Below are 13,732 nucleotides of genomic sequence, written 5' to 3' on the forward strand. Positions count from 1 at the left end.
TTGAGCCATAGAGAAATACATTTGCAAAAATTGTGACCAAATTATGACTTTTGAAAACACTGCGATTTTTTAAAAAAATAAAACTTAAGTTAATAAAGCTAACTTAATAAAAAATCCAAATTGAAATCAAAAAGTATCTTTATTTTTTTAAGTCAAATTTTTGGTGAAAATAGAATAATAATACAGAATATAGTGTAAATCTTTGTCCATTTCTGAAAATTTTTCATTACAGCTGGATTTTAAAATAAATACAGGAAATAAAAATAAGAATTGCCTGACTCAACATTAAAAGTGTAATGCATAATTTTAACTTACACTCTGAAATTTACGGAACAAACCTTCTTAATGTTCACAAGAACTTCACCAATTCGGAAAACTCATTCCGTAAGCATCACAATTTCCTCGGAAAATGCACATTTTCCTCTCATCTCCCATGCTCATCTCTCCCCCGATAAAGCCAACTCAACCCGACGTCCTACTCAAATCTCAAGAAAAAGGATGCGCTTTTCCCCTCGCACTGAAGATGTAAATTTCCCGCCATTTTTCCCCCGCTGGCTGCAACTTTTTCTCCCGCTCTCCAAAGTGGAATTCAATTCGCCATCGGCAGCTGCTGCTCGAGGATAGGAAAATTGGAAACATCAATTCCGTGCACTCGAACGCGCGCGCTCGAATCAAGAAATCGACGGATGCAAAACGAAGCCAATAAACAGCTGCCGCCGCTGCCCCGGCTAGGACCGACGTGAAAGCTACTTTGGACAATTTTCCCATTTTCAAGAAGGTGAAGTTGGGGGAGGGAGCGAGGAAAAAATCGAATTCACAACTCTCGGTAAAGAAGGAAAATACTCGAAAATTGTTCTGTCAAGCAGTTGGAGCCGTACGGTGGTGTGAGTTTGTGAAGTTGTGTTTACTTTGCCAAAAGGATCGAATTCACCCCACGTTACAGTTTAGAATTTATTTCCGTTGCAATGGGATTCTTGGTCCATGTTGTAAATCGGGGAAAATTGGGGCGAAAAGTACGGGAAGCCATTGGCAATTGGCTTGGCCCCCGATGATGATGATGATGATTGGGAACCGTTTTGGGATCGTTCCCTGGGATTATTCTTGGAATAAGGAACCGATGGCGTAGCAATGTTGGATGCATTTGGCATGCATTACATGAAAAAGTGGAAGCTTGTTTTAAGTAGAGCTTGTTCCCTGATAACTATTTGCGTTCGATTTGTTTTGTCTGCCATATCGATCATTAGTGTGAAATAGCAATTTTATGGATAGGATATTAATTTCTTATCAAAATCATTAAATTGTAGTAAAAAAGTTATGCAAGCAGAACTGATCAGTTTGATTCAGTTTTCTAATACAGAAACATGATGCGATTTCTAATAGTTTATAACATGTTATGAGAATTTTAAATAAAAAAAGACAATGAACGTCCTATATAAATTAATATTAAAATACTTGCCTTATTTTCCAAAATATTAAGCAAAACGTATCAAAGTATTATTTATACATTCATACAGTTATCCATCTGACAAAAAAATGTAAAATATTAAAGAACTATTTAAAAAAATCTGCATGATTTCTCTATTTTTAGTTCTTTGTTCCTAAATGAGCAGTTCTCTAGGATTTCGGTCATTCGATTTTTTTTGTATTTTTTAATCCGACTGAAACTTTTTTGGTGCCTTCGGTATGCCCAAAGAAGCCATTTTGCATCATTAGTTTGTCCATATAATTTTCCATACAAATTCGGCAGCTGTCCATTAGCGTGGTTCACGTTTCTATGAAAAAGACAAAAGTTGTTATTTTGTCTTGCATCAACCGGAATTTCGTTCTTTTATGTCTCCAGAAGCACTCCTGAAAATTTGAGCCCATTTGGTAAGGTCTAGGAGCTCCAGTTTTAATTTGAAATTTATATGGGATTTTGATTTATTTTCCATGGGAAACTATCTTTTTACATTGTATTAGGATTTTTTATAAATCGATGAAATGACTTGATTCTTATAGTAGGAGATAGGTTTTGAACTGGGGAACAACTTTGTAGAACATACCAACAAGCTAGGAAGTGACCCTTTAAAGATACAGATACTTTTAGATGGTGGCTTTTGAAGGGGCTTTACTGTGTGGGGTGAAACGTATTTGTATCTGTATCTTTAAAGGGTCACTTCCTAGCATGTTGGTATGTTCTACAAAATTGTTCCCCAGTTCAAAACCTATCTCCTACTATAGGAATCAAGTCATTTCATCGATTTATAAAAAAAAATTCCTAATACAATTTAAAAAAAGATAGTTTCCCATGGAAAATAAATCAAAATCCCATATAAATTTCAAATTAAAACTGGAGCTCCTAGACCTTACCAAATGGGCTCAAATTTTCAGGAGTGCTTCTGGAGACATAAAAGAACGAAATTCCGGTTGATGCAAGACAAAATAACAACTTTTGTCTTTTTCATAGAAACGTGAACCACGCTACTGTCCATACAAAAATGATGTATGAAAATTCAAAAATCTGTATCTTTTGAAGGAATTTTTTGATCGATTTGGTGTCTTCGGCAAAGTTGTAGGTATGGATACGGACTACACTGGAAAAAATAATACACGGTAAAAAAAATTTGGTGATTTTTTTATTTAACTTTTTATCACTAAAACTTGATTTACAAAAAAACACTATTTTTAATTTTTTTTATTTTTTGATATGTTTTAGAAGGCATAAAATGCCAACTTTTCAGAAATTTCCAGGTTGTGCAAAAAATTACTGACCGAGTTATGAATTTTTTAATCAATACTGATTTTTTCAAAAAATCGAAATTTTGGTCGTAAAAATTTTTCAACTTCATTTTTCGATGTAAAATCAAATTTGCAATCAAAAAGTACTTTACTGAAATTTTGATAAAGTGCACCGTTTTCAAGTTATAGCCATATTTAAGTGACTTTTTTGAAAATAGTCGCAGTTTTTCATTTTTTTAAATTAGTGCACATGTTTGCCCAGTTTTGAAAAAAATATTTTTGAAAAGCTGAGAAAATTCTCTATATTTTGCTTATTTGGACTTTGTTGATACGACCTTTAGTTGCTGAGATATTGCAATGCAATGGTTTAAAAACAGGAAAATTGATGTTTTCTAAGTTTCACCCAAACAACCCACCATTTTCTATCGTCAATATCTCAGCAACTAATGGTCCGATTTTCAATGTTAATATATGAAACATTTGTGAAATTTTCCGATCTCTTCGAAAAAAATATTTTTGGAATTTTCAAATCAAGACTAACATTTCACAAAGGCCAAACATTCAATATTACGCCCTTTTAAAATGTTTGTCTTGATTTGAAAATTCCAAAAATATTAAATAAAAATACCGTGTATTATTTTTTCCAGTGTAGTCCGTATCCATACCTACAACTTTGCCGAAGACACCAAATCGATCAAAAAATTCCTTCAAAAGATACAGATTTTTGAATTTTCATACATCATTTTTGTATGGACAGCTGCCGAATTTGTATGGAAAATTATATGGACAAACTAATGATGCAAAATGGCTTCTTTGGGCATACCGAAGGCACCAAAAAAGTTTCAGCCGGATTAAAAAATACAAAAATTAAAATTGAAGAAAAAAGACCGATTTCGTAGAGAATTGCTCAAATAGGCTAAGTGATTTTTCACGCTCAAAAATGGCATTTTTCACGGGAACCAGATTTCCAAAACTTCCAATTTTACGGAAGTATCAAGGAACGTAAAAAAGTTTAAATAAGCAGAAAAATCTCATGTTAAAATAGCAGAAAAATCTTTTTGCAATTCCGTCGTGAAACTACTTACTTTTTTTGTCATTCTTGAACGATGAAAAAGCCTACTTTTCTGTACCAAAAATAACAGAATCGAATAGTAACACTTTTCAAAATAAATGCTGAAAAGTTGTACTTTTCAGCACTGAAATGGATGCTGAAAAGTTGAACTTTTCAGAATTTGTTTCGAAAAGTAATACTTTTCAACATTATTTTGTTTTAAACGGTTAATTGACAAAATACATGAGCATTTGACTTATAATTCCACTCAAAGGGTGTTTTTAGGAATTGCAAAAATTGATTTTTCAGCACTTGTCATATTTACCCAACTCGGTGAACCTCGTTGGATAAATGTATGACTCGTGCTGAAAAAGTCTTCTTTTTGCAACTTGTTGCATAAACTACTATTTCTACATTATTTAGTTTATGTTCATATTTTTTGTTAATTGTTTTTTGCAACATATTTGATTTATATAGCAAAAAAGTTTTCTGATGTGTTTCTTTATTACTTATTATTAATTTTGAGACTTTATTGTCTTGTCTAGTGAAATGATTAAATTAAATTTGGAAACTCAATTTTAACAACTTGAAAGAATATTAAAGCCCAAAAAAATATTTTTAAAAGTGTTCATCTCCCCCTTCAATAATTTCATTTAAAAAAAAATCAAAAATATAATCGGTAACGAAATCGATAAATTTAAAATAACACTTTAAAATTTTAAATTTACGCGGGTACAATTTAAACAAATTATCAAATTTCGGGAAAATTTCACTGGACTCAGATTTTTTTGAGTATATTAACCAGCCCGGGAGCATGCTGACAGCTCCCATACAAACTGAGCGTACCCCGTTTTGTGGGCCCAGTGGGCCTAAGATGGTGGCTTTCGATATTATCTAGCTAAACATTTGAAAATGGTAAATAATTAAAATTAATGTAGTGTTTGCCTTGTTTCGGTTTAAAACGACAAAATAAGCATTCTGGAATCATTTTCTTGAAAAACTTGTTGAGAGATACGCCAAGTTAAAATATTAGTCTTGAACAGTTGAAGGGAGTGTGCCGCGAAAGCCGTCACGAAAAAAAAGTTTCCCATGCAAATTTTGAGTTGCGTATTTAATGGGCGGACTCCGAAGCGGCCCACTTGTCATCTGTCGGTGGATATGCGCAACTCACGTCATATTAGGGGACGGCTGATATTAAGGCCTTATTTCTTAGATCAAAAATAGTATCATGCAGCAAAATTAAAAATAAAATGTGTCTTAATTTAATTATAATTCATGGTTTCATGGTTTGTGGGTCTCGTGGCGCAGGGGTAGCGGCTTCGGCTGCCGATCCCGATGATGCTATGAGACGCGGGTTCGATTCCCGCCTTATCCACTGAGCTTCTATCGGATGGTGAAGTAAAACGTCGGTCCCGTTTTCTCCTGTCTCGTCAGAGGCGCTGGAGCAGAAATCCCACGTTAGAGGAAGGCCATGCCCCGGGGGGCGTAGTGCCAATAGTTTCGTTTCGGTTTCAAAAATTTAAGCTACCATTTTTCAAAAAACTTTAAAAAATAATTAATGTATTGATGAAAGTTTCAATTATACGAAATTTGATTATTCGTATGGGACTTCGAATAATCAAATCATTAGGGTTAGTGAATTTTCACGATCTCGCGGACCGCATAAAATCCGTGAAATTTAAAAAATTTCGTGAAAGCCCGTGAAATTTAACATTTTTTTAAATCAATAGTTAAAAGAAAAGAAGATAAAAACTTGGTTTATTCAAGATTAAAATTATTTAACTTCATGATACTATTTTTGATCTAAGGCCTTAAAATATTGAAAAAAAAAATCTGAATCCAGTGAAGTTTTCCCGAAATTTGATAATTAAAAAATTGTAAATTTTAAAGTGTTTTTTTTTTATTTTAATCGACTTCGTAACCGATTTTTGATTTTTTTAAAATGAAATTATTGAAGGGGGAGATGAACACTTTTGATAATATTTGTTGGCTTTAATATTCTTTCAAGTTGTCAATGAAAAATCAATTAAATTAATCATTTGACTAAACAAGACTATGAAGTCTTAAAATTAATGACAAATAATATAGAAACATATAAGGAAAAAAAATCTTTTTAGCTTTATAAATCCAATACGTTGCAAAAACAATCAAAACAAAATATGAACTTAAATTAAAAAATATAGAACTAGGTATAAAAAGTATTTTCTGTTATTTAAAAAAATTACGTTCCGTGAAACTTCCGTGAAATTGGATTTTTTTGAAATCTGTTTCCCGTGAAATTTGATAATTTTCGTGGAAGCCCGTGAAATTTTTCATTTTTTTTAATTAATAATTAAAAGAAAAGAATATAAAAACTTGGTTTATTCAAGATTAAAATTAGTTTGCTTCATGATACCATTTTTGATCTAAAAAGTAATGCCTTAAAATATTGAAAAAAAAAAATCTGAATCGAGTGAAGTTTTCCCGAAATAAATTAAATTTTTGAGCGTGAAAAATTACTAGGCCTACGAATCACGTACAAACATTTTTTCTAAAAAAAATCGAGTTCTGTAATCTAAATTTACTAAAATTTTACTATTGATTGCATTTTTTTAATTATTTTATCACCGCCATTTTGGCCGCCATCTTGGATTTAAAAATTCTAAATCACTTTAGGGATCATACTCGACAGGCAAAAATAAGGCAATGAGAAAAACGTAAGCAACACGAATTTAAACAAGTTTTTGGTCTTCTTAAATAAAGGTATTGATGGTTTTGCCTTTCTTAAAAAAGAAAGGATAAAGGTTTGCTTTTGGAAAATACGCTTTTCTCAGAAATCTTAAAAATTCGTGCACGGCGGAGAACGTCCCAGGAAGTAATCCTATTACTAATTTGAAGGTTTTGATGCGCTCTTTCGATTGAATTTTGGCCCGAAACCCGGAACTCAAAGCCTGATTTTGAGAGCTTTTTTTCTGAAATACTTGTGCGATTAAAAATTAGTGTCTTCCATCATTGGAAAACCTTTCGAAAAATCCAAAAATTTTAATATTTCAGATTTATAGTGGTGGGGTCGGAGACAAACATTCTATTTTTCAATTCACCATTTGGACTATTTCACAGATAACACTATCAAATTAAAAGAATTCAGTTTCAAACAAAAAGCCATTAGAAAACATGCGCCATAAACTGCTTGGGCCCGACATTTGAAGCTTTTCCAAAATTTATTTCCTGAGATATAGCAATATTAGTGTTTTACGTCTTATTTTTCCTGAATTTTGTTCGATGGAAAAGTAGTGTTGGCGTGTTTAGGATTATTAAATTTTGCATGATTTGTGAAATTTTAAAACGATCATAGTCGATGAAAGTCACCACAAAGCATCGTTTAAATTTCCATTATCGCTTCCAATCAAAATGAAAAATATTCAAATTACAATGTAAATTGCGGACCTCTCACACCCGTTCCCATGAATTCCCCAACCACATCAAAGCTTTTCTGATTGACCTCAGCAGAAAAACCGCATAAATTTAGGCGCGCACCGGTGTTTCCGGTAATTCAATAAAACTCCCCTTCATCCACGCCACACACTGCCCCTAGCAGCAGCACTAATGGCCGATAATCCAATACACTTTTTTTTCCCGCACCACCACCATCACCACCGGGTGTTTGACAGAGCCGGGCTGATCCCCGACCTAAAACGCCACACATTTTGTCACATTTACACACTATTTTCGTGCTGTCCCCATTACCGAGGGGGGTTTTCGTTTAGCGCAAAAGTTGTTGGTTTTAGGTGTGACAACAACTCTTTTTTTTTCTTTTTCGCTCTCAAGCAAAAGGATAAAGCTTTTCCCCAAAACGAGCTGTCAAAAGGGGCAAAAGCTTGTGGGGTGGCACGGTAAAAAGAAATCTTGTAAAGTTACATGAGATTTGATGTAAAACTTTTGGCACCGTTTTTCGAGAGAATTTTAGGCAATGACTCAAAACAAAACTTTTGAGCTTGAAAAATAAATTTAATTTATGTTTAATGTCACGATACAATTTACATACAATTGCATGTATTTTTTTACTGTTTTTGCTGTGCAACACATAGTGTTGGCAAAGTATGTAAAAGAGAACAGCAAAATAGTAAACTTTATGGTAATTGGATTTCGTTCAGACCGGATTCAGGTTGTATATATGTGATTACAGATACAAGAATAGTGATTGCAGAGTTGTGAAAAACTCAGTTTTTTTTTACATAAACGCAGTGTAAATTTCCTTCGACAGAATTAACTCTCGCTGAAAGTTTATCGAGTAAAATGAAAAAATAAAATCGGATGCAGAAAATAAACACACCTCCCCCGAGTGAAAGTTATAACGAGTTTATTTCTGAATGGTATTCCACCAGAAGGACCCAGCGTTGCGAGTGTTGGGAAACTAAAAATAATAACCGGATGTGTTGGTTGGATGTGCTGCACAACTTACCTTCCGCTGTCGAGACTTCTCTTTGGCAATCTAAATCTAGTTTGTTGGCGACTAGGAGGATTGGTGCTGGCTGACTACCTTTCACACGACTGATCACATTTCGCATACTGGAGATGTCCTGTGGAAGAGAGGAGAGGAAAAGAGTTGGTTAGACACGTGGAGCAGTTTTAGCACTCAATTTATTTAGTATAACTTTTTCGTCTGATTATAGGATTCGCAAATAACTTGGTAGTCAATTAAGTGCTTTCTTTGAGTTTGCAGTGAAACTGTATTTTCTGTATGATTTTAATTATTTTTTACCCAATGATTTTTTTTTGTATTTGCTATGTTTTTGTTAATGTTTCAACAACATTCCCCGCAGAAAACGATATATTACGTCAAAACGTTGGAATAAGTTGGAAAAACTGCAAGTTTTTACATTTTCTTTGACTGCTGAGCTGATAGACTACCCAATAACAAATGTATATTTTTTATCTTTTTCAAACTGTGTCCATCCATTTCTTACGCCCAACGAAGCTAATTTTGCGTCATTGACAAGTCTTGATTTATCTTCGTTGATGAAAGAAAGCTGTAAAGTGCCAATGTATTAGGTTAAGAATAGAACATTCTGAAAAAATGAATAAATAAATTTCTGATTTTGACAAATAAAAATGGAAATTTATAAATATGGTCAGATTTTCCCTTTATTTGAATTTATGAATAGTTTATTTTTGGAAGACGTCAACTTTTAAGCATTCTTTTCTAAGAAGAAAAAGTTATTTTGCTGGTTTAAAGTTTCACCATTTTCATGTAAAAATACATATTTTTGACTCAGACACTGTCACCATTTCCAGATGTTATTTTACCATTTTTACTGTGCGCTTGTTTTTATGAGGAAAATTGTGAAGGAGGAGGGAGGGGGAGACAAACCTTGAACTAGAGTTTGCAATAACCTTATAAGAAATTAAAAAAAAAAACAAAATTTAAAAGATTTTTTTTTTTTAATTTTTGGTCGATACCAAGGTTGTTAATCCATAGAATGATCGTCGATAATATTATCGTCTAACGATAACGATAATCTATCTTTATCGTTATCGTAATTCCGATAGTTCCATCGGCGATAATTTTATCGACAATAACGGACGATAATTTATATTTAATAAATTTCTAAAATTGACTAAAACCAATCAAATCATGTTTAAGTATCCAGCTTCCTCTTAATAAATATTTGTTTGATAATACGGTAAGGCCGTTACAAATATTTTGCAAAGTTTACAACGCCCCCCCCCTCCTCTTCAAATTTCAATATTTGCAGCGGCCTCATTTTCGAAGCATAAATACTAAAAAAAATCACAAAATATCATACATTTTTGAAAATATAAAAAGTTTTATAATTCACAATATGGGTAACAAACGATTCGAAATTTTGGATGTATTATTTTAACTGTTTTAGAATTTTTTGCATGAAATATTCAAATTTTCACAAAATACCGTATTTTCTCGAAAATCTCAGATTTTTATAATTCGCAATAAGGGTAACATACAGTTCGAAATTTTGAATGTATTTCAACTGTTTTAGAGTTTTTTGAATGAAATACTCAAATTTTCACTAAATACCGTATTTTCTCGAAAATACTCAAATTTTCATAATTCACAATATGGGTAACAAACAGTTCCAAAATTTGAATGTTTTTCAACTGTTTTAGAGTTTTTTGAATGAAATACTAAAATTTTCACAAAATACCGCATTTTCTCGAAAATACAAAAAAAATCGAAATATGGGTAACAAACGAATCGAAATTTCGAATGCATTTCAACTGTTTGAGAATTTTTTTTTGAATAAAATACTCAAATTTTCACAAAATAACGTATTTTTTCGAAAAATTTTATGATTCGCAAAATGGATAACAAACGATTCCAAATTTTGGATGTATTATTTTAACTGTTTTAGAGTTTTTTGCATGAAATACTCAAATTTTCACATTATACCGTAACATACGGTTCGAAATTTTGAATGTACTTCAACTGTTTTAGAATTTTTTGAATGAAATACTCAAATTTTCAATAAATACCGTATTTTCTCGAAAATATTCAAATTTTCATAATTCACAATATGGGTAACAAACGGTGCCAAATTTGAATGTATTTCAACTGTTTTAGAGTTTTTTGAATGAAATACTCAAATTTTCACAAAATACGGTATTTTCTCGAAAATACAAAAAAAAAAATATAGTTCGCATTATGGGTAACAAATGATTCAAAATTTTGAATGCATTTCAACTGTTTTAGAGTTTTTTTTTTGAATAAAATACTCAAATTTTCACAAAATATTGTATTTTCTCGAGAACACTTATTTTTTATATATTCGCAATATGGGTAACAAACGATGCCAAATTTGAATGTATTTCAACTGTTTTAGAGTTTTTTGAATAAAATACTCGAATTTTATTAAAATACCGTATTTTTCGAAAATCTCAAATTTTTATAATTCGCAATTTTTCCATAGTTTAGAATCTAACAAAATTTAAATTTCAACAAAGTCCAAAGGAAACTGAAAAACGGTTTTCTGGTTCAATAAAAAATTGAGTTTATTTTATAAAATAATCAACAAAAGAACGTCATTCGAGGAGTTGCAAACGCCGTCGTTAAATTCTTCAGTTGTCGCCAACGAGAGAGTCAGACAGTCAGCAAAGTAGCAGGTCCCTCCCGGTGTGGTCGTCATCGCCACCGCCGACGTCCGGCCGGAAATGGCTCATTTGAAAATGAAGGAGAAGAGAGGGAAAAAAGAGAACCAAACACAAAGTGGCACACGCAAGTTGCATAAAATTGGTGATGATTAACCGCGCCTTGCGTCGAGGACTGGATGTGTTAAACCAGAGGCAACGAAAGAGCTGAGGGATTTGCGGATTATGCAACAGACTGGGGTTGGGACAGCGGCTTGTTGCACATCGTGGACATCGCCGCGGCTTATCTCGGCAGTTTCTGAATGACGATGAAAGTAGACGCGTTGATAGGTTGTGGGGAGGCTGTAAAGTTGGCTAGTTTTTATGACGGTCTTCTACAAGGTTTTTTGATATAACCACAATTAGCAGTAGTGTACCGAAGAGTCTCGTAAAGGTGGTCCCTTTTACTGGCTTTGAGGTTTCAAATTGAAATGTTGGAACGACTGTTTGTGCAGGTTTATTGCATTTTTTACTGTCTTGGGATGACATTGGTTAAATAAGATTAGCATTTTTAGACAAAATGCATAGGCCGCTTTAATGTAAAAAAATATTCCCAGGTCACTTTGGAAAAGGCAAAGAATTATTTAAAACTTAAAAGTTCTGGATGATGCAAACAATATATTCATCCTTACAATTAAAATAACCAAAAAAAAAAAGATTAGGCACCACTGCTTCGAATTATGAGCACTGAAGAACAAATGACGTAGTCGTATTTGATCAGGTCTTGTAATTTTAGATGGAAATTACTTCCATAAACTTTGATGGGCTGGCAACACTAGCAGTGGTTATCAATACTTAAAGGGAATTGGTTGAACTATTTAAGGCTAGATGTTTAAAATATGAATGAAAATGACTTTCTGCACGGATAGAAATCCTGTCCGGGAAATCGACAACATTGTTCTCGATTCGTTCTGAAAATCGTTTCAGAATGTTGTCGACCAGTCGTCCGGTAACATTTGCATCAAAATCGAGAACAATGTTGTTGATTTTGAGTTGTCACGGTTGGTGACGCCTGGCAAAACAAAAAGCACGCAGCCATCCCGACGGTTTAATCGGTTTTTGAATTGACCGTTGGTTTTGGTTTTTGAATTGACCGTTGGATATTTCTTTTGGTTCAGTAAAACAGTTGATTCGTTTTTTTTTATTTATTGAGGCAAAAAATACATCATTAATTTAAAAACTAATCTTTGTGTGAGTGTGTGTGGGTATGGGTGTGTGTTTGTTTGGAATATGGGAATACAAGAAATTAGTGTTTTGGCAATCAGGAAATATGGGAATCTGGGGATTAAATAATGTGGAGTTTTTGGGAATTTGGGATTTTCTGAATCTGGGAATCCCGAATCCAAATTAGGGAATTTAGGAATTTGGGCATTTTGAAATTTGGGAATTTGGGAATTTAGGAATTTGGGAATTCAGGAATTCGGGAATTAAGGAATTTAGGAATTTGGGAAATTGGGAATTTGGAAATTTTGGAATTTTGGAATTTAGGAATTTAGGAATTTAGGAATTCAGGAATTTAGGAATATAGGAATTTGGGAATTTAGGAATTAAGGAATTTAGGAATTTAGGAATTTAGGAATTTAGGAATTTAAGAATTTAGGAATTTAGGAATTTAGGTATTTAGGAAATTGGGACTTTGGGAATTAAGGAATTTGGGAATTCAGGAATTTAGGAATTTGGGAATTTTGAAATTTGGGACTTTGGGAATTTGGGAAGTTAGGAATTTAGGAATTTAGAAATTTAAGAATTTGGGAATTTGGGAATTTAGGAATTTGGGAATTTAAGAATTTGGGAATTAAGGAATTTAGAATTGGGAACATAGGAATTTGGGAACCTAGGAACCCAGGAATTTAGAACCTGGGAACCTGGGAACCTGGGGAACTGGGAATTTGGGAATTTGGAACCTGGGGAATTGGGAACTGGGAATTAAGGAATTTAGGAATTTGGGAATTTGGGAACTGGGAATTTGGGAATTTGGGAATTTGGGAATTTGGGAATTTGGGAAATTGGGAATCTGGGAATTTGGGAATTTGAGAATTTAGGAATTTAGGAATTTAGGAATTTAGGAATTTAGGAATTTGGGAATTTAGGAATTTAGGAATTTGGGAATTTGGGAAATTGGGAAATTGGGAATCTGGGAATTTGGGAATTTGGGAATTTGGGAATTTAGGAATTTAGGAATTTAGGAATTTAGAAATTTAAGAATTTGGAAATTTGAGAATTTGGGAATTTGGGAATCTGGGAATTTGAGAATTTGGGAATTTTGAAATTTGGGAATTTGGGAATTAAGGAATTTAGGAATTTGGGAATATAGGAATTTGGGAATTTAGGAATTTAGGAATTTGGGAATTTGGGAATTTAGGAATTTAGGAATTTGGGAATTTGGGAATTTGAACTTGGGAAACTGGGAACTGGGAACTGAACCTGAGAATTTAGGAATTTAGAATTTAGAATTTAGAACCCAGGAACCCAGGAATCCAGGAACCCAGGAACCCAGGAACCCAGAACCCAGGAACCCAGGAACCCAGGAACCCAGAAACCCAAGAACCTGGGAATTTCGGAATGGGAACAGGAACCTGGGAACCTGGGAATTTGGGAACCTGGGAATTTTAGAATTTTAGAATTTGGGAATTTTAGAATTTTAGAACTCAGAATTTTAGAATTTTAGAACCCAGAATTGGGAACCTTAAATTTTAGAACCTTAGAATTTTAAATTTTAGAATCTTGTGAATTTAGAACTTTAGAACCTTAGAATTTTAGAATTTTAGAACTCCAGAACCTTAGAATTTTAGAATTTTAGAATTTTAGAATTTTAGAATT

The 13,732-nt window shown here is 33.0% G+C and overlaps 1 protein-coding gene across 4 annotated transcripts in view; it reads right to left on the bottom strand.

The window, feature by feature from the left end:
- The window catches only part of LOC6047652 (ras-related protein Rap-2a), a 273,455-nt gene that overhangs the window by 17,772 nt on the left and 241,951 nt on the right, over positions 1-13,732 (bottom strand). For all 4 annotated transcript variants that reach the window (XM_038250214.1, XM_038250211.1, XM_038250213.1 and 1 more), the window contains exon 4: positions 8,211-8,328. In XM_038250214.1, the coding sequence (XP_038106142.1) occupies positions 8,211-8,328 (118 nt within the window). The remainder of the gene's footprint in view (positions 1-8,210; positions 8,329-13,732) is intronic.

Source organism: Culex quinquefasciatus, chromosome 2 (assembly GCF_015732765.1).
Source record: "Culex quinquefasciatus strain JHB chromosome 2, VPISU_Cqui_1.0_pri_paternal, whole genome shotgun sequence".
Classification (NCBI taxonomy): domain Eukaryota; kingdom Metazoa; phylum Arthropoda; class Insecta; order Diptera; family Culicidae; genus Culex; species Culex quinquefasciatus.